This window comes from Rhinoderma darwinii, chromosome 5 (assembly GCF_050947455.1).
Source record: "Rhinoderma darwinii isolate aRhiDar2 chromosome 5, aRhiDar2.hap1, whole genome shotgun sequence".
In the NCBI taxonomy this organism is placed as follows: domain Eukaryota; kingdom Metazoa; phylum Chordata; class Amphibia; order Anura; family Rhinodermatidae; genus Rhinoderma; species Rhinoderma darwinii.
In genome coordinates, this window is record NC_134691.1 from 92,549,296 (window position 1) to 92,574,867 (window position 25,572).

At 41.0% G+C, this 25,572-nt stretch overlaps 1 protein-coding gene across 4 annotated transcripts in view; it reads right to left on the bottom strand.

The window, feature by feature from the left end:
- SPIDR (scaffold protein involved in DNA repair) overlaps positions 1-25,572 on the bottom strand; it is a 551,620-nt gene that overhangs the window by 437,843 nt on the left and 88,205 nt on the right. For all 4 annotated transcript variants that reach the window (XM_075826268.1, XM_075826266.1, XM_075826267.1 and 1 more), the window contains one exon: positions 3,851-4,080. In XM_075826268.1, the coding sequence (XP_075682383.1) occupies positions 3,851-4,080 (230 nt within the window). The remainder of the gene's footprint in view (positions 1-3,850; positions 4,081-25,572) is intronic.

Consider the following 25,572-nt stretch of genomic DNA (forward strand, 5'->3'; position numbering starts at 1 on the left):
TACTTTGCTCAGTGATTCAGTGACCGTGTGGCCCATAGAAGTCAATGGGTCAGTGAAAAAAACGGATGGCACACGGAAGGCTTCCGTGTGCCGTCCGTTTTTGATGGATCCGTTGCCATAGCAACGGCTGGGTGAGCAAAAGTTCACAGACTCACAGACTCCAGTAAACATTCATTCCTGAAGATAGGCTCATATTTTCACTCCAAAACACCCAAAAAACCAAAGTAAGCCAAGCAGAGTAATCTCAAACTGTTCTCTATGCTCTGAAAGCTACAGAAAACAGCACCAAAAACTTCTTGTAAACTTTCTATGGGTGTTTCCTGGGACATTTGACAGGTTCAAATGAAGTTCCCATCCGTTTTTTAAACGGAAAAACGGAAGCCAAACGGAAGCAAAACGCCCGTGTAAAACGGAAACACGGAATGGAAATGGAGTGCACACGGAAACGCCAAAAACGGCCGAGAAAGCGGTGATGGAAGTGTGCATGAGGCCTTAGATAAGTAAATAAATGAGCGGACGTTTTCTTTAAATGTTTTAAATTATAGCTGATTTTTTGCAGGTATTTTTCAGCGGTCAATATATATATATGCAGCTACAGCACATTCAAATACAGTTATATCTTTCAGCTACTGTAGTCAGCATCCCTGATATCTTGGAGAAACTGACTGACATGAATGAAGCCAGAGATTTTTTGTTTAGGGTCTACACATACACACTCCTCAACAATGAAATTGCAAAACCGACAAGAAAAAGTTTTACAATTATGAAAATCACAGGATCTATAGACATGTTAATGAAAAAATTTAAACAATATATTCCAAACATCTTGATTTATTCAGTACCGGGTATGAACGCCACGTGCAGAAATACACGCACTTACACGCCTTGGCATGCTATCAATGAGGTTATCAATGGTTGTTTGAGGAATGTTATGCCACGCTGAATGCACTTGGGCACGCAAATCATCAAGATTGGCTGCTGGCAGCTCCCTTTGCAATTGCCGATCAATAACGTCCCAGATGTGCTCGATTGGAGATAAGTCCAGAGACGCTGCAGGCTATGGTAGCATGTTTAGGCCACGCAGGCTGCTCACAGTAACAAGAGTGCCTGGCATTGTCCTGTTGAAAAGCAGCTTGTGGGACAATTTGGAGAAATGGCCGTGCCACTGGTTCCACGACCAAATCAATGTAACGCCGAGCTCAGTGTACCTGAAATGAAGACTAGAGGGGTCCGGCTACTGTACATTATGCCACCTATTGAGGGGTGAATAGTGAATTAGCTTGTCTGTGTATGTCTATCTCTCTCGCTCTGCTCTTTCACCTGCTGGTCAGCAAAATCTTTGTCTCTGTCCACTATTATTTCTACAGACAAACTGGTTCAACATTCCCCACTAACACACAGCATTACCCGCATGTGACTAAACCTGAATAGAGGGGGTGCTGGGTTTATAGAGAATGCACTTGATTAATGCCAGGTAGGGCAGAGCTGCAGCCAAACAAACTATATGTATCCTTCTTTTGTATGATTTGGCCATCTGTATAGAGATTGTAAGCCCCTTTTCATTTTAAAAGGAGACAGGCAGTATGGAATATGTATAATAAAAAAGTGTTTATGTATAATGTGTATGTTTTGAAATTTAACACACAAATGTGTGTGTCCCTTTAAGGGTTTGTCCACACACAACGAAATTGCTGCAGAAAATTTCTACAGCAATTCCGTTGAAAAACGCAGACATTCCCCTGCCGCAAAAATGCACAATTTGCTGCATTTTTCCCAATGCAAGGAGATGGTGACATCTCCTCTGAAACACAAAGCAATTCTATCCACATTACGCAGCAGGAATTGACATGCTGCGGTCCGAAAATTACGCACCGCAGGTCAATTTCTGCTCTGAATTTTTATGCAGCATGTGGATGAGATTTGTTATATCTCACCCACTATGCTGCTACTGAATTCTTCTGCGTTTTTTCCATCCAAAATTCCAGACAGAAGACTGTAGAATTCCTGGAAGTAGAATATTATGTATTTAAGTGCATCCAGAGGAGGGTGGGACAGGTTCAGGTCAAAGCATATGAGGATTGGGGTGCAGCTTGACACTAAGGTAGCTGCAATTTAACCCCTAATTTCCCTGCTTTTTGTTGTGGTTTTACTTTTGTTCTGTATTTGCTAAAAATAAATACGAGCATTGTTTGCCAAATCCTGAGTAAGGGCTACATATGACACCAATACCCACACCCCAACACCACCCCACACCATAATCCTGGGATTAGAACCGGTGTGACGTTCACTTGTGAAGGCCTCTTCATGGCTTTGCCCACGTGTTCTCCAGACCAATTTCAGGCTTTCATTGCATCCGAGACAAAAGCTCATCGCTGAAGAGGATACACCTCCATTCCAGCCACTATTCCAGCCTTGCTGTGCACCATGATAGCCTTTGAGAGCGGTGACGTGTGGTCAATGAAAAACATGTAGTAGGACATCTGGCTCGTAGCCCAATGTCGTGCAAATGCCTTCTGATGGTTTGTGATTGGGTCGACACTAGTTGCCGCCCTAGGATGGGATGTGATGTCCACTTTCACTTGCAGTACAGAATGGAACACTACGTGCCTTTCTTCCAACCAGACGATCCATCTGTGTAGAGGCTAACCTCCATGCACCTTTTGCTGTCATTCCCGTTTGTTGCTGTTCTCCCCACCTCCGGGACACCCAGAATGAACAGTGCTGACATCTTGGCAAAGGCGCGTAGCGATCTGCCGGACTGATAAAACCAAGATCTCTCATTTTAAGGATGCTGTCTGTCACGGTCACAGGGTATGTGGGCCCACTAGGCCGCTCCACCGTAGCGGAGAGGCAGCTGACCAGGTCACAGTCTATACGAAAGTCAATAGTAGATAGTAAGGTTTGGGTACCTGAACTAGCCCAGACGGTGGCTGTGGCTTCAGCAGGTAGCGCCAGACATGGCAGGCAGTATTCGATGTGGCAGAAGACACTGCACGTGGCTGAAGTCACTGGACGCGGCAGAAGACACTGGACGCGGCAGAAGACACTGGACGCGGCAGAAGACACTGGACGCGGCAAACGACAGCAGGTTCAGTAGACACGACTCCAACACTAGTAGGCGCAGGAACAAGAACAGCACGGGATACAGGAACAGGTAACAGGGCACGGGGAACAACTGGAATGGGAAACACTAAGGGACCATTTGCAAGACAGACTGGGATAAACTAACAACACTCAGGCAAGGATCAGAAGGGCTGGGGTCTTCTTATAGATCAGGAAATCATGTGGCGTTGATGATGACTTCCTGATGTGCGCGCTGGCCCTTTAAGAACGGGCACGAGCGTGCGCGCGCACCCTACGGGACACAGCAGAACGGAGAGGAAGTGAGCGCTGGTGTCTCCTAGGAAGGAGATAGGGACCAGCACTCACGGATCATGGCTGCGGGCGTCGGGAGGTGAGTAAACCCGACGGCCCGTGGCCATGGACGCTACACTGTCCCTCCCAGTTTGCGACAAGTGGTAATAATTGGCACGTCGACGAACAGGAGGCATCGCACAATCATCCCACACCACTTGATCCCATAGGAAAGCATGGGATCTGGCATCAGTATCCCTCGAGCGTTTCTGTACCACTTCTGAGGGAAACAAAACTATCACCGGACATATGTGAGGGGGGCCTAACAATCTATAATGATAATACATTGTAATAAGATGAGCATTTCTGGACAGCTAAATTAGTTTGGTAGTATAGTCTGATTTATATCTATACCCGCCGCTGACCGTTTTCACAATGTTAATACATTAAATGCAACTTAGCAGTTAGAAAAAAAATAAAAAATAAAAATCTTAACCTAAGGAAGCGTTTTTTCTTCTTGGCCGAGTCCTCTGGTGTCTTGAAGTTTGAATCTGCTTTTTTTTCTGGTGTTTTGAGCAGAACCTGTGCAGTTTTCACCCAGTCACTTGCTGACTTCCCACCCGTGTGCATACCATCTTCATCAGCTACTGACAGGTCTGCCTTGGTAGTTGGAACAGTAGGTTCATCAGGTGGATCATCAGAAGAATATTCAACAATATTCACAGCCTAAAACAAAAAAGCAAAGTACAATGTAATAAAATAGGACAGCCAAGATGAGGTAATTGTATCAACTATGCCAGTTAATTCCTCCTAAGGCCAGACATGGCAGATATTTTCTGCCGTTTATTTAACCGATATCCGTAACAAATCTTCAGCAAAATCCCTGTGTTACATGTGAATTTTGGCACTATTTTGCTGCGGCTTTCACCCTTTACATTGCACAGGCGCTGTTCACACATAGCGTAAATATGGTAAGCCAGTCTACAAATCCACACCAAAATCCTCATAAAAATGTAGATTTTGGTGCAGATACAGCTGTGGATTTTAATCGGCGGCATTTCACCAACAGATAGGGTATGGTGCGGATTTAAAAATCTGCTGAATGTCTAGAATCCGCTGCAGTGTTTTTTCGCTGTAAGTTAAAGTCCTGTGCATGAGAAATTACACAGGACGTGAGAGATAGCCCCTTCCTTTATATCTTGTGTAGGAATAACTATACAGGATGTGAGATGGCTAAAAACAGACGTATCCCTGCTGCCCGCAATGCCACTATGATGCTGCAGGGGGAGGGTCTAAATGGTGGTGTGTGCTGGGGGCGCCAGAGCGTGTGTGCTCCATGCACTGCAGAATGTCTCTCCCTCTTCTAAGGGCAGTAAGATAATTCGATTTCACGATTCCGTAGTAAAACCAAATTTTGATTGGCACTAATGGCAAATTAACTAAATTAATTTAATTAATCGCTCACCCTAACCTGATGGTACAATATATAAACAATGATAATTATGTCAAAGTCAGAATGAGACTGCATTGAACAGAATCAGTCAATGACTAAGACTAAGGATACACAACGAGAACTTTTCAGAATATTTGCCATAGTTGAAAGAACAAGAATTGAAGTGGTATCGTTGCTGCGACTTTCAGCCGTGTAACCTCAGGATAAAAACACAGTACTCATTTTTAAGCTAAATTCTAAGAGGTTAATGTAACTATAACCGACTAGTGCACAACATTATATGGGGAAAAAACCAAAGCCATTTTCAGACATCAGCACATTCTGAACCATTCCATTCCTGGAAAACAAACCCTACTGTCCTTATTTTGTTGATTTATCTTACAACTATTTATATAAAACCTAATTTAGGCTTCTGTTGCAATGTATTCTGCAAATTACCCTTCCTAAAAGGAGTTTTTTGATCCAGTTCTACAGAAATTCCAAGCAAGAAAGTAAAGCCTCTGAGACAGAACTTTTATGTACTGTATTTAAGACTCATTTAATGTATTCATGCATGACAGACAACTACTGCTGCACAGATGTTAGGACCATAAATGTATAGATTATTTCTAGATTTTAACCTTTTTTGGTAAAAATAAAAATATACTAAACACTGATACAAAGCAACATCTTCACACGTTTTCTACTGATCAGATCTGGGGGAAAAACACTAATATGCCAAAAAATAATTAGCAATTATAATTAGATTGTACATTCACATTTTGTGCAAAAAGTTTTCTTTTCTGCTTTACAGTGAATGGACTACAGATTTACTAGGATAATATGACCTGCAAAGTAACAACAACAAACATCCTCCCCTCCCCAAAGTGAGGTGGAGCTTGAATGGAGTGACAGCCGAGCATGCACCGGTCACTCCAATTGTTTATTGGACTGAAGAAAACAGCCGATCGCAGTACTCTGCTGTTTCCGTCATTCCAATAGACTTTGAATGGAGCGGCAGCGTACATACTCAACCAATAGGGGATTCAGAACACCCGTTCTGACGATCGACAGGGCCCTTAACCTTTAAACAATTATCACCTCTCTCCTGTGGATATGTGATAATTGGTGATTCTGGGAAAAACCCTGTAAGTGGAATAAACCCATTCATAACAAAGGTCCATTGTGTAGAATATTGTGTTAGATTTTTAGTAATAGATTTCACTGGGTTCCCCCTTTAACCTGTTGACGCTGAAGGACAGATATATCCGTCCTCTGCAGCTGCTAATTCGCGCAGGAGGACGGATATATGCGTCCTGTGATCGCGCGGGTACTGACAGTGTACCCACGCGATCAGCGGCAGGAGCACTGCTGCAACTGCCGGAATCGAAGCGCGCTCTGATTCCGGCAGTCTAACCCATTAAATGCCGCTGTCATATCGACAGCGACATCTAATGTGTTTGACAGAGGGAGGGAGCTCCCTCTGTCACCCCATCGGCGCCCCCGCAAAGAAATCGTGGGGCGCCGTCGGGTTACCATGGCAGCCGGGGGCCTAACAAAGACCCCCAGGTCTGTCTTCAGCAAATGCCTGTTAGGAGGCATGGCTTAATAGTATAAAAGTATACCAAAGAATTATATATATGCGATCAGCAGATCGCATAGTGGAGTCCCCTGGTGGGACTAAAAAAAAAAAATGTAAAGCAGTTAAATAAAGTTTGTGGGAAAAAATTTTGGGGGTCAAAATCAAATAAAACTACTTTTTTTTGCCCAAAAAGTGGTTTTATTTAGTAAACGTGCCAAAACAAATAACACATACACATATATGGTATCCCCGCGATCGTAACAACTTGAACAATAAAATGAACACATTAAACTGCCGGATGAAAAGCGTCCAAAAAAAACGCAAAAAAAACGGCAAAATTGTCTTTTTTCTCCCAATCCCCCCATAAAAAATTAAATAAAAGTTAATCTATAAGACCTATGTACCCCAAAATAGTACTAATGAAAACTACACATTGGCCCGCAAAAATCAAGCCCACATATGGCCACATTGACGGAAAAATAAAAAAATTACGGCTCTTGGAATGCGGCGATGCAAAAACAAGTAATTTTTTCTAAAAGGATTTTTATTGTTCAAACGTAGGAAAACATATAAAACCTTTACATATTTGGTATCCCCGTAATCGTGCCGACCCATAGAATAAAGTTAACATGTTATTTACGCTGCATAGTAAACGGCGTAAATTTATAACGTGAACATCAATGCTGGAATAGCTGCTTATTTTCAATTCTCTCCTAAAATAAAGTTAATCGATATATTATAAGCATCTAAAAATGGTACAAATTACAAAATACAACTCGCCCCGCAAAAAACAAGCCCTTATACGGCTATGTAGACGGAAAAAAGTTACGACTCTTGGAATGCGACCGTGATAAAACAAAAAATAATCCTTGGTCATTAACGCGCAAAATGGCCTGGTCATTAAGGAGTTAAAGGGTAATTCCAGTCATCACGTAATTTTACACTAATGATGCCCACTCTAAGATATCAGTAATGTTCTGGCTTGCAAAAAGTAGAATAAATACCTAATTGTTTTATAATTTTGTTAGGTCTTGTGATGCATTGTTAAAAACTGCAAATTTTAACAATCTCACACGAAGTGTAACTTGGTTGTCGAGACTGTGTGTCAAGACACACCTCTGTAGGAAAGGTAATTAACCCCTTCCCGCTGCAGCCACTTTTGACCGAGCCCTATTTTTCAAATCTAAGCGATTCTGAGATTCTTTTCTCGTGACACGTTGTACTTTAAGTAAGTGGTAAAATAAGATCGATATATTCAGTATTTAATTGTGGAAAAACATGAAAATTAAGAAAAAATGCGCATTTTTCAAAATTTAAATGTATCTGCTTGTAAAAAAACAAATCATAATGCCACACAAAATAGTTGCTAATTAACATTTCCCATATGTCTACTCTATGTTTGCAGTTTTTTTGAACATCCTTCTATTTTTCTAGGACGTTACAAGGCTTAGAAGTTTAGCAGAGATATCTCACAGTTTCAAGAAAATTTCAAAAGGCTATTTTTACAAGCACCAGTTCAAATGTGAAGTGGCTTTGAGGGGCCTATACAATACAAACCCCCATAAATTACCCCCATTTAAAAAACTGCACCCCTCAAAGTATCCAAAAGAGCATTTAGAACGTTTCTTAACCCTTTAGGCGTTTAATAAGAATTAAAGTGAAGGTGAAATTTACAAATTTACAGAAGGTTTTACCAGAGAAACGCAACTCAATATTTATTGCCCAGATTCTGCAGTTATTAGAATTATACCACATGTGGCCCTAGCGTGCTAATTTACAGAAGCAAAGGCCTCAGAAGCAAAGGAGCACTTAGTGGATTTTGGGCATTCTTTTTATTAGAATATATTTTAGGCACCATGTCAGGTTTGAAAAGGTCTTGTGATGCCAAAACAAAGGGAACACCCCAAATAGACCCCATTTTGGAAACTACACCCCACAAGGAATTCATCTATGGGTGTAGTCAGCATTTTGATCCCACAGGTGTTTCATAGATTTTATTATAATATGGACGTGAAAATGAAATTTTCATATTTAGCAATAAGATGTTAAAAAAAAAAACAACTATGTCCACAAGGAATAAAGAAAATAAAAGCCCCCTGACATTCGTAAAACAACTTCCCTGGAGTACGGAAATACCCCATACGTGGGCATAAACTGCTGTTTGGGCACATGGCAAGGCTCAGAAGAGAAGGAGCGCCATTTGGCTTTTGGAGTACAGATTTTGCTGGATTGGTTTCTTGGCACCATGTCGCTTTTGCAAAGTCCCTGAGGTACCAGTACAGTGGAAACTACCCAAAAGTGACTCCATTTACGAAACTACACCCCTTGAGGAATTCATTCAGGGGTGTAGTGAGCATTTTTTACCTCAAAGGTGTTTCATATACTTTATTAGAATTGAGAAGTGAAAATGAAAAAAATCCTTTTTCTTCAATAAGACGTACACTACCGTTCAAAAGTTTAGGGTCACTTAGAAATTTCCTTATTTTTGAAAGAAAAGCACATGTTTTTTCAATGAAGATAACATAAAATTAATCAGAAATACACTCTATACATTGTTAATGTGCTAAATGACTATTCTAGCTGCAAATGTCTGGTTTTTAATGCAATATCTACATAGGTGTATAGAGGCCCATTTCCAGCAACCATCACTCCAGTGTTCTAATGGTACATTGTGTTTGCTAACTGTGTTAGAAGGCTAATGGATGATTAGAAAACACTTGAAAACCCTTGTGCAATTAGGTTAGCACCGCTGTAAACAGTTTTGCTGTTTAGAGGAGATATAAAACTGACCTTCCATTGAGCTAGTTGAGAATCTGGAGCATTACATTTGTGGGTTCGATTAAACTCTCAAAATGGCTAGAAAAAGAGAGCTTTCATGTGAAACTCGACAGACTATTCTTGTTCTTAGAAATGAAGGCTATTCCATGCGAGAAATTGCCAAAAAACTGAAGATTTTCTACAACGGTGTGTACTACTCCCTTCAGAGGACAGCACACACAGGCTCTAACCAGAGTAGAAAGAGAAGTGGGAGGCCCTGCTGCACAACTGAGCAACAAGACAAGTACATTAGAGTCTCTAGTTTGAGAAATAGACACCTCACAGGTCCTCAACTGGCAGCTTCATTAAATAGTACCCGCAAAACGCCAGTGTAAACGTCTACAGTGAAGAGGCGACTCCGGGATGCTGGCCTTCAGGGCAGAGTGGCAAAGAAAAAGCCATATCTGAGACTGGCTAATAAAAGGAAAAGATTAATATGGGCAAAAGCACACACACAGATTGGAAAAAAGTGTTATGGACAGACGAATCGAAGTTTGAGGTGTTTGGATCACACAGAAGAACATTTGTGAGACGCAGAACAACTGAAAAGATGCTGGAAGAGTGCCTGACGCCATCTGTCAAGCATGGTGGAGGTAATGTGATGGTCTGGGGTTGCTTTGGTTCTGGTAAAGTGGGAGATTTGTACAAGGTAAAAGGGATTTTTAATAAGGAAGGCTATCACTCCATTTTGCAACGCCATGCCATACCCTGTGGACAGCGCTTGATTGGAGCCAATTTCATCCTACAACAGGACAATGACCCAAAGCACACCTCCAAATTATGCAAGAACTATTTAGGAAAGAAGCAGGCAGCTGGTATTCTATCTGTAATGGAGTGGCCAGCGCAGTCACCAGATCTCAACCCCATAGAGCTGTTGTGGGAGCAGCTTGACCGTATGGTACGCAAGAAGTGCCCATCAAGCCAATCCAACTTGTGGGAGGGGCTTCTGGAAGCATGGGGTGAAATTTCTCCCGATTACCTCAGCAAATTAACAGCTAGAATGCCAAAGGTCTGCAATGCTGTAATTGCTGCAAATGGAGCATTCTTTGACGAAAGCAAAATTTGAAGGAGAAAATTATTATTTCAAATAAAAATCATTATTTCTAACCTTGTCAATGTCTTGACTATATTTTCTAGTCATTTTGCAACTCATTTGATAAATATAAGTGTGAGTTTTCATAGAAAACACAAAATTGTCTGGGTGACCCCAAACTTTTGACCGGTAGTGTAGCTTTAGCTAAAAGTTTCTAATTTTCTCAACAAATAAAAGGAGAAAAAGCACCAACATTTGTAAAGCAATTTCTCCCGAGTACGGCAATACCCCACGTGGTCATAAACTGCTGTTTGGGCACACAGTAGGGCTCAAAGGGGAAGGAGCGCCATTTGGCTTTTGGAGTGCAGATTTTGCAGAATTGGTTTCTGGGTGCTATGTTGCCTTTGCTAAACCCCTGTGTGACCAAAACAGTGGAAATCCCCCAGAAGTGACCCTATTTTGGAGACTATACCCCTCAAGGTATTCACCTAGGGGTGTAGTGAGCATGTTAACCCCGCAGGTGTTTTCCAAAAATTAGTGTGCACACGATGTTGGATAAGGAAAATGGGATTTTTTTTTCCATAGATATGCCAATATGTGGTGCCCAGCTTGTGCCACCATAACAAGACAGCTCTCTAGTTATTATGCTGTGTTTCCCGGTTTTAGAAACTCCAAACATGTGGCCCTAATCTTTTGCCTGGACATTTGACAGGGCTCAGGATTGAAAGAGTACGATGTCAAATTGAGGCCTAATTTGGCAATTTACAAAGTATTGGGTCACAATTGCAGTGGCTCAGATGTGAAATAAAAGAAACCCCTGAGAAGTGACCGCATTTTGGAAACTACACCCCTCAAGGCATTTATTAAGGGGTGTAGTGAGCATTTTCACCCCTCAGGTCTTTTCCATAAATGAATGCGCTGAGGATGGTGAAAAGTAAAAATTTTGATTTTTTTTTTCCCCCAGATATGCCATTTCAGTGGCAAATATGTTGTGCCCAGCTCGTGCCACTGAAGACACACACCGCAAAAATTGTTAAAAGGGTTCTCCCGGGTATGGCGATGCCATATATGGGGAAGTAAACAGCTGTTTGGGCACACTGTAGGGCTCAGAAGGGAGGGAGCAACATTTGGCTTTTGGAGCGTGGATTTTGCTTGGTAGTTTTGTTTGGGGTATTACTGGTATTTCAGTTTATAATGTGGGGGTACGTGTCGGACGGGCAGAGTACATCGGGGGCATAGTCAGGTGGTATAGTAATGGGGTAAAAAAAATAATCCATAGATGTGTGCTACTCTGTGAAGCAATCCTTTCTGCACAGGCCAGTGTCGTACTGAAACAGTGTCTGTTCTTATCCCCTTTTGGTCCAGACTCCGCACCTTTGCAGTTTGGGGAATTTTGCTGGGAAAGTGTTGTCCTGGTATAATATGGGCACCCTCGCTTCCAGCAGATATGTTTTGGTCCTCCCCTTTCTGGTTCCCTGATTTTAGGGCCTTGATAAATCGAGGCTTGAAACAGGAGAAATGTTCCCCTCGGGCTTGCACTACTGCATATTTTTTTCTTCCTGACTTATTGGAGCCTTAACAAATTTTATTTTTTCATAGACGTAGTGGTATGAGGGCTGTTTTTTGCGGGACGAGCTGTAGTTTTTATTGGTACCATTTTGGGGTACATGCGACTTTTTGATCACTTTTTATCCTATTTTTGGGGGGCAAGGTGAACAAAAAACTGCTATTCTGGCATAGTTTTTAGGTTTCTTTTTATACTGCGTTCACCATGCGTTATAAATTACATATTAAGTTTATTTTCCGCGGGTGAGAATGATTCCGGCGGTATCAAATTCATAGCACGTTATGTTTTACAACTTTTTGGAAAATAAAAAATTACTTTTGTATAAATAATGTATTTTTTCTGTCGCCATTTTGTGAGAACCATAACCTTTTCATTTTTTCGTTGACGTAGCTGTATGAGGGCTTTTTGCGAGATGAGCTATAGTTTTTGTAGATACCATTTTTGGATACATGCGACTTTTTGATCACTTTTTATTTAAATTTTTGTTGGGCAAAGTGACCAAAAAACAGAAATTCCGGCATTGCTTTTTAATATTTTTATAGTTAAAGAGACTCTGTCACCACATTATAAGTGTCCTATCTCCTACATAAGGAGATCGGCGCTATAATGTAGGTGACAGTAATGCTTTTTATTTAAAAAAAACGATCTTTTTTCACAATGTTAGGAGCGATTTTGGTTTATGCTAATGAGCTTTCTTAATGCCCAAGTGGCGTACTTTTACTTTCGACCAAGTGGGCGTTGTACAGAGGAGTGCATGATGCTGACCAATCGGCATCATGCACTCCTCTCCATTCATTTACACTGCACTAGCGATATAGTTATATCACTATGTGCAGCTACATACACAAACCCTAACATTACTACAGTGTCCTGATAATGAATACACACGAAATCCAGCCTGGACGTCATGTGTACTCAGAATCCTGACACTTCTGAATCTTTTCTGTGAGATTTACAGCAACGGATACGAAATCTCGTTTACCTCGTAATCTCGCGAGATTTCGTATCCGTTGCTGGAATCTCACAGAAAAGATTCAGAAGTGTCAGGATTCTGAGTACACATGACGTCCAGGCTGGATGGTCACGTGTATTCATTATCAGGACACTGTAGTAATGTTAGGGTTTGTGTATGTAGCTGCACATAGTGATATATCTATATCGCTAGTGCAGTGTAAATGAATGGAGAGGAGTGCATGATGCTGATTGGTCAGCGTCATACACTCCTCTGTACAACACCCACTTGGTCGAAAGTAAAAGTACGCCCACTTGGGCATTAAGAAAGCTCATTAGCATAAACTAAAATCGCTCCTAACGTTGTGAAAAAAGATCGGTTTTTTAAATAAAAAGCATTACTGTCACCTACATTACAACGCGCATCTCCTTATGTAGGAGATAGGGCACTTATAATGTGGTGACAGAGTCTCTTTAAGGCCGTTACGATCGCGGCACTACCAAATATATATGATTATTTTTTTTTTTCAATAATAAAGGATTTGATAAGGGAAAAGGGCGATAGTGTTTAATTTTATTACTTGAAAGTTTTATAATATTTTTTACAACTTTATTTCACTTTTTCAGTCCCACTAGGAGACTTCAAGGCCCAACTGTAAGATTTTTTTTCTAATACATTGCACTACCTATTAGATCAGTCAGTCATTCACGGACAGCAAGCCGAATAGGCTCGGCCTCCGGGTGGCACCTAATCAGCTCCCGTAATGGCAGCACAGGAGGCCATTGTTAGGCCTCCTGTTGCTATAGCAGCAGTAGGCAGCCCTGCGATTGCAGAGCAGCGCTGCCGATCTGCTGCCAACCACTAAGATGCAGCGATCGCTTTCGATCGCTGCATCTAAGGGGTTAATGGCAGGAATTCGAGCTAGCTCCGGTTCCTGCCGGTGCAGGTGGATGTCAGCTGTAACATACAGCTGATATCCACTGCTGATGATGCCGGCTCATCTCCTGAGCCGGCGCCATCTTGCCGACGGCTACGGAAACATTTTAGGCCCTGCCTGCAGGCGGGGCCTGAGAGGCTCCCGTACTAGGCCGACTGGGAGGCTACTATTAGGCCTCCGGTTGCCATTGCAGACGCCGGCAACCTGGCAATTTCCTTGCTGGGGTGCCTATAAGCTACAAACACCTGCAATGCCGCAATCGCTTTTGACCGCTGCATTTAAGGGGTTAATGGCAGGGATCGAGGCTAACTTCGGTCCCCGCCATTACAGCAGGGTGTCAGTTGTAAGATACAGCTGACATCGAGGGATGATGGCACCGCCTCTGAGCCGGTGCAATCCATTTTTCGTAAGTATACGACAATTTGCAGGAAGCACTGGTTTCCATGACGTATACTTACAACAAATGTCAGGAAGGGGTTAAGATACAGTTGACATTTCCTGGTATGAAAACATTTCTGTTGTGGAAATAACATCCAATTGCTGCTACAATTTACAGAATTGTACAATAACTTCAAAATATAAAAAGTAACATATAAACACTGTGCCATGTTCACAGCTGGGCCAACAGATTAAATCAAGAATAATGCAAAAGCTCGACAATCCTATCACAAGTTTTATGTCATAACAGAAACCCAGTACTCCTTCCTTAGTTAAACTCAAACTCTATGTCTGTTTGTCTCCATCTTGTACAGCCCCAAATTTTCCCCCATAACAGTACTGCAATAACTGTGCCAGCCACACAGTGTCCCCCCATAGCCGTGTCCTAAACAATCAGGACAAAGTATGTCTGTGTTCAGATGGAATTGGGCCTGGCAGAAAGGAATTGCAGGCCGCAGGTTGTGCGCAACTGGTCTAAACCAAGGTAATCACTCCGCAAATAGCTACTTTCTGTGATACTGGCAGTAATACAAAAAAAAATAAGCTATAAAAAGAAATATATATATATATTTTTCTTCTTTACACTGAAGATAGTTTTTAACCCCTTAGTGACCAACAATACGCCTTTTAACGTTCGTCACTAAGGGGCCGTAGGCTAGGCTGACGCCTTTTCACATGAGCCTAGTCTAAATCCTGCATGGGTCTCCCGTGCAGGCTGGAGCCGCGGCTCTGCTGTCTGATGACAGCTGAGCTCTTGCTCCAACACCCGCGATAGAAGTTTACTTCGATCGCGGCCATTTAACCCGTTAAATGCCGCTGTCAATAGCGACCGCGGAATTTAACTTGTTTACAGAGGGAGTGAGCTCCCTCTGTCACCCATCGGCGGCCCGCAAATGCAATCGCGGGTCTCCGATGGGTTGTCATGGCAGTCGGGGGCTTGATAAAAGCCCCCAGGTCTGCCCTGGACATATGCCTAGTAGGACGCGCCGGAGGCACGTCCTAATAGATTGCCTGTCAGATTTACACCGACAGGCAATAATGCTCTGGTATACGAAGTATACCAAAGCATTATAGCAGCGATCTGAAGATCGCACAGTAAAGTCCCCTAGTGGGACTAATGAAATAAATAATAAATGTGAAATAAAGATTATTAATAAAAATGACAGTAAAAAAATAAATAAAACCATTTTTTTCCATAAAAAGTGGTTTTATTTAGTAAAAGTGTAAAAAATAAATAAAAGTACACATATATGGTATCGCCGCAGACCGTAATAACTCCATTAATAAAGTTAATATGTAATTTAAACCGCAAGGTGAAAACAGTAAAAAAAAAACGCAAAAAACAGTGGCGAAATTGCAATTTTTTCCCATTGCCCCCCAAAAAAGTCATAATAAAAATGAATCAATAAGTCCCATACACCCCAAAACAGTACCAATAAAAACTATGTCTGGTCCCGCAGAAAATAAGCCCAAAAAATCACTACATTGATGGAAAACGGCTCTTGGAAAGAGACGATGCAAAAACAAATAATTTGAGTTCAAAAGTGTTTTTATTGTGCAAAAGTCGTAAAACATAAAAAACCTCTACATATGTGGTATCGCCGTAATCGTACCGACTCATAGAATAAAGGTAACATGTTATTTACGCCACACAGTGAACGGCGTCAATTTAAAAACGCATAGAACAATGGTTTTTTTTATAATCCCTCCAAAAAAAGGTAATAAAAGTTAATAAAAAAATTATATGTACCCTAAAATGGTGCTATTAAAAAGTACAATTAATCCCGCAAAAAACAAGTCCTCATACAGCTATGTAGATGCAAAAATAAAAAAGTTGTAGCTCTATACGCGACTATAGAAAAACGAATAAAATAGCTTGGTCATTAGGGCTTAAAATGGGCTGGTCACTAAGGGGTTAATGACATTGGCTGTATGTTTGGGGTCATTGTCCTGCTGCAGAATAAATTTGGAGCCAATCAGATGCCTCCCTGATGGTATTGCATGATGGATAAGTATTTGCCTGTATTTCTCATTATTCAGGACACCATTAATCCTGACCAAATCTCCAACTTCATTTGCTGAAATGCAGCCCCAAATTTGCAAGGAACCTCCACCCTGCTTCACTGTTGCCTGCAGACACTCATTATTGTACCGCTCTCCAGCCCTTCGGCAAACAAACTGCCTTCGGTTACAGACAAATTTTTCAATTTTTGACTCCTCACTCCACGGCACCTGCTGTCATTTTTCTGCACCCCCAGTTCCTATGTTTTCAAACATAGTGGAGTTGCTTGGCCTTGTTTCCACATCGAAGATATAGCTTTTTGGCTGCAATTATTCCATGAAGACCATTTGTGGCCAGACTTCTCCGAACAGTAGATGGGTGTACCTGGGTTTCACTGGTTTCTGCCAGTTCTGAGCTGATCGCACTGCTGGACATCTTCCGATTTCAAAGGGAAGTAAGCATGATGTGTCTTTGATCTTGCTGCACAAAGTTTCCTTGGTCGACCACAGTGTCTACAATCCTTGCTTGTTTCTTTGTGCTTCTTAACCCCTTCCCGCTCCTTGACGTACTATTACGTCATGGCAGCTGTATCGTTCGCGCTCCATGCCGTAATAGTACGTCTCGGGAGTAACGGCCGTTTCGGCCGTCCTCCCGACACATACAGGAGCTGTGACGCTGCTGTCTTGTTCAGCAGCTGTCACAGCTCCTACAGCGGGGACCGATCGCTGTGTCCCCGCTGATTAACCCCTTAAAAGCCGCGTTCTATAGAGATCGCGGCTTTTTAGGGGTTAAGCTGCCATCGCCGGCCTGCTACGCGATAGCGGCCGGCGATGGTGACTATGGCAACCGGACACCAAACAATGGCGTCCGGCTATGCCATAGACGGAAGCCTAGTGGGTCCTGACAACGTCAGGACCCACTATGCTTGCTGTCAGTGAGTAGCTGACAGTTCTAATACACTGCACTACGCATGTAGTGCAGTGTATTAGAATAGCGATCAGGGCCTCCTGCCCTCAAGTCCCCTAGTGGGACAAAGTAATAAAGTAAAAAGAAAGTTAAAAAAAGATGTGTAAAAATAAGAAAATAAAAGTTTTAAAAGTAATAAAAGTAAAAGTCCCACTTTTTCCCTTATCAGTCCTTTATTATTAATAAAAATATATAAACAAACAAATAAACTATACATAATTGGTATCGCCGCGTCCGTAACGGCCTGAACTACAAAATTATTTTGTTATTTATCCCGCACGGTGAACGCCGTAAAAAAAAATATTAATAAACCGTACCACAATCACAATTGTTTGGTCACTTCACCTCCCAAAAAATGGAATAAAAAAAGATCAAAAAGTCGCATGTACCTAAAAATGGTACTGATGGAAAATACAGTTCGTTACGCAAAAAATAAGTCCTCGCACGGCTTTATTGATTGAAAAATAAAAACGTTCTGGCTCTTAGAATAAGGTAACACAAAAAGTGAATGATTGTTTACAAAACGTATTTTATTGTGCAAACGCCATAAGACATAAAAAAAAACTATAAACATCTGGTATCGCCGTGATCGTATCGCCCCGCAGAATAAAGTTAATATATCATTTATAGCGCACGGTGAACGCTGTAAAAAAAAAAGTATACAAAAACAATAGTAGAATTGCTGTTTATTAGTCACCACGCCACCTAAAAATGGAATAAAAACTGATCAAAAAGCCGTATGCACCCCATGAAAACTACAATGGATTCCTCAAGGGGTCTAGTTTCCAAATTGGGGTCACTTTTGGGGGGTTTCCAATGTTTTGGCACCACAAGACCTCTTCAAACCGGACATGGTGCCTAATAAAAAAGAGGGCTCAAAATCCGCTAGGTGCTCCTTTGCTTCGGAGGCCGGTGCTTCAGTCCATTACCGCCCGAGGGCAACATGTGGGATATTTCTCTAAACTGCAGAATCTGGGCAATAAGTATTAATTTGTGTTTCTCTGATAAATCCTTTTGTGTTATAAAAAAAATGGTATAAAAAGAGTAAATTTCACCTCTACTTTGCTCTAAATTTCTGTGAAACACCTAAAGGGTTCATAAACTTTTTAAATGCTGTTGTGAATACTTTGAGGGGTCTAGTTTCTAAAATGGGGTGTTTGATAGGGGTTTCTAATATATGGGCCCCTCAAAGCAACTTCAGAAATGAACTGGAACCTAAAAAAATAAATAAATGAGGCAATACTTCGCTTCTTACATTATACTGATAATGAGCCGTGCCCACCCCGAGATGACCCCAGTTTTGACCGTTTGTATAAACGGAGACCCCTATTAGACCGTTCCAGTGCCCGGTTTTCCCAAGCATACACCCCCGAGAAGTGTTTTTCTATTGATGAGTCCCTGGTACATTTTAAAGGGAGGGTTCAATTCCGCCAGTACCTGCCAGGTAAGAGGGCAAGGTATGGCGTGAAGATGTATAAGCTGTGCGAGAGTGCATCAGGGTATACCTACAGGTTTAGGATATATGAAGGAAAGGCCACCCCCAAACCAGACTGCATCCTGGACTACAATAGGTACATGGGAGGTGTGGACTTGTCAGATCAAGTCCTGAAGCCCTACAGCGCCATGCGGTGAGGTATAAGAAGCTGGCCGGGCACATCATACAGATGGCTTTGTACAATGCGTATGTGCTACGTCGATGTGCAGGCCAGAGGGGAACTTTCCTGGAATTTCAAGATCTAATCTTTAGGGACCAGGAAGGGGGGGCACCCAGTACTTCTGGAAGCGAGGCCACACGCATCGTACCAGGGCAACACTTTCCAGGAGAAGGTCCCCAAACCGGTGGAAAGGGAAAGAGTCAAAAGAGGTGCAGAGTCTGCTATAAGAGGGGGATAAGGAAGAACACAATATACCAATGTGACACGTGTCCCGAAAAACCAGGGCTCTGTATAAAAGATTGTTTTAAAATGTATCATACATCCCTTGATTTTTAATTTACCCTGATGCACTCCGCACAGCTTACCCCCCTCATCTTTCCCTTCTGAGCCCTGCCGTATGCCCAGGCAGCTGATAACAGCCACATGTAGGGTATTGTCGTACCCAGGAGAACCCACATTACAATTTAAGGGGTGTATATCTCCGGTGGCGCATGCTGGGCACACTATATTGGACACTGAAATGGCATATACATATATAAAATTGCAAATCTCACACTGCACCATCTGCTGCGCATTATCTTTTACACAGTACCTGTGGGGTCAAAATGCTCACTACACCTCTAGATGAATGTCTTAAGGGGTGTAGTTTTTAAAATGGGGTCACTTCTCGGGGGTTTCAACTGTACTGGTACCTCAGGGGCTTCTGCACACATGACTTCGCACCAGAAAAGCTCCAGTAGGCCAAATGGTGGTCCTTTCCTTCTGAGCCCTCCCATGGGCCCAAAGGGCAGTTTATCACCACAAATGGGGTATTGCCGCACTAAGGACAAATTGGGCAACAAAATGGGGTATGTTGTTCCTTGTGAAAATAAGAAATTTTGATCAAAAATGACATCTTATTGGAAAAAATATAATTTTTTTCATTTCACAGCCCAATTCAAATAGGTGCTGTGAAAAAACTGTGCGGTCAAAATGATAACAAAAACCATAAATGAATTCCTTGAGGGGTGTAGTTTCCAAAATGGGGTCACTTCTGGTGGGTTTCCATTGCTTTGATACCTCTGGGGCTCTGCAAATGCAACATGGCACCCGAAAACCAATCCTGCAAAATCTGGACTCCAACAAACACATAGCGCTCCTTTCCGTCTGAGCCCTCCCATGGGCCCAAACGGCAGTTTATCACCACAAATGGGGTGTTGCCGCACTAAGGACAAATTGGGCAACAAAATGGGGTATGTTGTTCCCTGTGAAAATAAGAAATTTTGATCAAAAATGACATCTTATTGGAAAAAATATAATTTTTTTCATTTCACAGCCCAATTCAAATAGGTGCTGTGAAAAACCTGTGCGGTCAAAATGATAACAAAAACCATAAATGAATTCCTTGAGGGGTGTAGTTTCCAAAATGGGGTCACTTCTGGTGGGTTTCCATTGCTTTGATACCTCTGGGGCTCTGCAAATGCGACATGGCACCCGAAAACCAATCCAGCAAAATCTGGACTCCAACAAACACATAGCGCTCCTTTCCTTCTGAGCCCTCCCATGGGCCCAAACGGCAGTTTATCACCACAAATGGGGTATTGCCGCACTAAGGACAAATTGGGCAACAAAATGGGGTATGTTGTTCCCTGTGAAAATAAGAAAATTTGATCAAAAATGACATCTTATTGGAAAAAATATAATTTTTTTCATTTCACAGCCCAATTCAAATAGGTGCTGTGAAAAACCTGTGCGGTCAAAATGATAACAAAAACCATAAATGAATTCCTTGAGGGGTGTAGTTTCCAAAATGGGGTCACTTCTGGTGGGTTTCCATTGCTTTGATACCTCTGGGGCTCTGCAAATGCGACATGGCACCCGAAAACCAATCCAGCAAAATCTGGACTCCAACAAACACATAGCGCTCCTTTCCTTCTGAGCCCTCCCATGGGCCCAAACGGCAGTTTATCACCACAAATGGGGTATTGCCGCACTAAGGACAAATTGGGCAACAAAATGGGGTATGTTGTTCCCTGTGAAAATAAGAAAATTTGATCAAAAATGACATTTTATTGGAAAAAATATCATTTTTTTCATTTCACAGCCCAATTCAAATAGGTGCTGTGAAAAAACTGTGCGGTCAAAATGATAACAAAAACCATAAATGAATTCCTTGAGGGGCGTAATTTCCAAAATGGGGTCACTTCTGGTGGGTTTCCATTGTTTTGATACCTCAACGCCTCTTCAAACCTGGCATGCTGCCTAAAATATATTCTAATAAAAAAGAGGCCTCAAAATGCACTAGGTGCTTCTTTGCTTCTAGGGCTTGTGTTTTAGTCCACGAGCGCAGTAGGGCCACATGTGGGACATTTCTAAAAACTGCAGAATCTGGACAATACATATTTAGTAGTGTTTCTCTGGTAAAACCTTCTCTGTTACTAAAAAAAAATTTAATAAAATTGAAATTCAGCAGAAAAAATGAAATTTGCAAATTTCATTTCCACTTTGCTTTAATTCCTGTGAAATGCCTGAAGAGTTAAAAAACTTTCTATATGCTGTTTTGAATACTTTGAGGGGTCTAGTTTTTAAAATGGGGTGTTTTATGGGGGTTTCTAATACATAGGCCCCTCAAATCCACTTCAGAACTGAACTGGCACCTTCAAAAAAAGGCTTTTGAAATTTTCTTAAGAATATGAGAAATTGCTGTTTATGTTCTAAACCTTGTAACGTCCAAGAAAAATAAAATAATGTTCAAAAAACGATGCCAATCTAAAGTAGACATATGGGAAATGTGAACTAGTAACTATTTTGGGTGGTATAACCGTCTGTTTTTCAAGCAGATGCATTTAAATTCTGAAAAATGCTATTTTTTGTAAATTTTCTCTAAATTTTGCAATTTTTCACAAATAAAGACTGAATATATCGACCAAATTTTACCACGAACATGAAGCCCAAAGTGTCACGAGAAAACAATCTCAGAATCGCTTGGATAGGTTTAAGCATTCCGACGTTATTACCACATAAAGTGAAATATGTCAGATTTGAAAAATGGGCTCTGAGCCTTAAGGCCCAAACTAGGCTACGTCCTTAAGGGGTTAAAAAGAGCTTGAACAGCACATCTATGAAACCCCAGTCTGCTTTGAAATATTTGCCTGGGAGAGACCTTGCTGATGCATTATAAATACCTTGTGTTTTGTTGTTTTGCTCAGCCTTGCCATGGTCGACCTGTGACATTAAGGCTATGTTCACACGGGGTATTTTGCCGAGTTTTTTGACGCGGAAACCGCGTCGCAAAACTCGGCAGAAACGGCCCGAGAACTTTGGGGGAGGAATATCTGCCTCAAAATTCAGTTTGGAACTTTGAGGCAGATATTCCTCTCCCTGCACGCCGATTTTCGCGGCAATTATCGCGGGAAAAAGACGCCGACGCCTCCCATTGAAATCAATGGGAGGCGTCGGCGTCTTTTTCCCGCGAGCAGTAAAACTGCCTCGCGGGAAAAAGAAGCGACATGCCCTATCTTCGGGCGCTTCCGCCTCCGACCTCCCATTGACTTCAATGGGAGGCAGGAGAAAGCGTATTTCTCGCTGTTTTATGCCCGCGGCGCTCAATGGCCGCGGGCGAAAAACGGCACGATAATTGCCGCGAAAATCGGCGTGCAGGGAGAGGAATATCTGCCTCAAAGTTCCAAACGGAATTTTGAGGCAGATATTCCTCCCCCAAAATACTCCGTGTGAACATAGCCTAAACGGTCTTCCACCACCTCACATTTGTTGCAGAGTTTGGCTGAACCTCACCCAGTTTTAAGCCTCCTATACAGCTATTTCTGTTACAGTTAATGACTGTGTTTCAACCTACATATGAAAATGATGATCATTATCACCTATTTGGTATATTTAATCATACACCTGACTATAATCCTACAAAATCCATGACATTGTGCAAGGGTGCCTAAAAGAATTGCTGCGGTTTTGAAGGCAAAGGGTGGTCACGCCAAATATTAATTTGATTTAAATTTCTCTTCTGTTCACTCACTTAGTATTTTATTAATTGATGAAAAAACTATTATAAACGTCATGGTGCAGGAACTAGCACAATACCATCTTGCACATTTACAGAACGGGTCATAAAGAAGTTAACTAGACTTTATCATATTTGAGTCATCTTTAGCTTTATGAAGATGTATTTTTGTGATCATGTATATTCTCAAAAAAAAAAAAGTCTATAGAATCTAAACAAATATCTTTGGCCTTTTTCTGTTAGTTTACTTTGGCCAATAAAGCAGTCATAAAGCTTGCCATTTTTTAGTCTTTCATTTTGAGACAAGTAGACCATGCTCCATGGCTTTTAGCCCAGTTCTCAATGTGGTTGTGACCCTTCAGCAATGAACATGTTTAGCAACTTATCGCTCTTTAGCTTGGAAATTCCCAGGTTATCAAGTTTCTTCAAACATCTAGAACAGCTCATGACCTAAAGAGAGTTTACTTATCATTCATTAAGTGCATGAAACAGAAACAAGTTTCATCAGTTTTACCCGAAGTGCTAAACACTCCTTGGTTCACTGTGTAAAGGACTATAGACAGCAAAATTAACTATACTTTAAAAATGACCTAATGTACAGGAACATTGCATTGAATGCAACAAGGAAATATCAAATCCCCAGGCGGAACACAGCCATTGTCCATGGCATTGTGTACATGAGAAGTATACATTTCCCATAGTTTTCTTCCAAATGTCCTGACATGATCTTTATTTGTCTGTACTAAAGGCAGACGTTTAACATTTTCAAAAATAAATAAAAAATAATGATCTTAAAAACTAAAGTATAGAAAGGATTTTACTATACAGGTATCATACAACAAAGTCAGCAAATCCTGACAGCTCCTCCGTATCAGTTATAAATGTGATGTCTTAACTGGCAAGAAGTCATATAGATAGAAATAGTGCACAAGAAAAACTTCCGATATTTAATTTGGGGACAGAACATTAGGCCTATAAGGTGATGACAAGATCTGTTACTATTTCTTGTATTTATTTTAGTAATTCAAATATCACAAGAGTAGCAAACATAATTAATGCAAAAATACCTGATTAGAGATAATGAAGAGGACTGTTTTAGATAATTAATCTTTGGGTATATTTCAATGTATAACCTACATCAATCTAGAAGAAAGACTTTTTTTTTACATTTAATCTACTATTTGCCGAAAAATAGTGCTGCTTGTAACAAAATATCATTTTTATTTATTATTATTTTTTTTACATCAGGCTGAAAATTAGAGAACTTTTTTGATTTATTGATTTGGGCAATATTGAAATGTGTTTTATGTGAGAGCAATTTTTATTTATGTGGCCTACTGACTTGAAGATCATACCATAAAGTCATAAGATAAAATTAGTGACCCATTAGTCATAAGATAAAAAAAACAAACAAAGAAAGAGACAGAATTCCAAAACAAAAAACAAATTACATGCAGAGTACCAGATTGCCTAGTTTCATGTATTTTCACCCTTTCACTGCCAAGAACATATGTAGTATGTCATGACTTTAAACACATATCATGAATAAATAAATATAAGCTTAGATCTTAGTATCATATTAAAGCCGGAATTATAGCTTTCGAAAGAGCAGGTTTAAAGTTCTAGGCTGCTTAGTTGGGGAGCAGCACTTGTTTAAATTAGGGGTTTTGTGTCACTATAAGGGAGGGGTGAGAGGGGGGAAGCTGGAAGTGATCGCATGAAGATCACCGCCTGTCCTGCTGTACAGCCTACCAGTGACCCCAAGGTGGTACATGAACTTTCCTAAATGTTATCACCCCCTCTTACCAATAAGAGCAATAAGTGAGAATATTTCCTCACATATGGGGGGGGGGGGGGCTTTTTTTTCCTATTACAGGGGTGAGCAGTTCATTACACATCTAATCACCCCTGCGCCTAATCGGACCATTTATCGACTCTATGATTCAAATGTTAATTGGCATCTGTATAGCAGAGATTTTTCACCTCCACACAATGATACACTTTCATGAAAAATTGCATGAAGGTGCCCATGAGAGTAAAGTGCTGAGTGGCATTTGTACAATGTATAAGGTTTCTACTTTAGTAAAATATGTGGGCATGGGGGTATAATAGGATTTATTTTAAAATTCAAGTTTGATTTGTATATGTCAACAGTTTGAAAATTGTCGCAGCAGCGAAAGGGCTAAACCAGTTGTCCAGTACTATGGAAATAAAGCTTTATCACTATATAATGAAAACTTGTGTCACCTTAATGAGACATACATAAACTTCAGGCATTTCATTGTTATTAATGCATCACTAAAAGCCTGTTCATTTTAGAAGCTGCAAATGCTTTTTTCAGCTAGTGGGAGGGTCAGCTTTCTTGTCTGTTTCAACCCTTTACAAGCTGTAATGTAAATATGATTGGGATTTCTTGACTCACAAACTGGCACTGTGCTCCTCTCTTGGACTGCAAGGGTTTGGTTTTTTTTAGCGTTTTTAGCGTTGTTAAGAACAAAAATAATGCAGCCACCTGTTAGTTTTAGGTCTAACGTAAAATATATAAAAAAAAGTCTACATATAGAGGATTCCTGACTGAAGAAGTACTTTTCACAGGTCTACGTATTCCAATACAATGTATTTTGCACTGTAATTCCTGGATGGAAATTTGCAGACATTCTATAAGCAACAACATTTCTTTTTTATACTATAATTTTATTGAATAGTAAAAGCACCCATGGAAAAAAGACCACTATCAAAACATTAAATCAGAAAAAGTGTGAACACTTCATGATTGGCACCTGTACAAATGTAAAGTAGATTATAAGTCTTACTTATCCTAGATCTTCATAATTATGTCA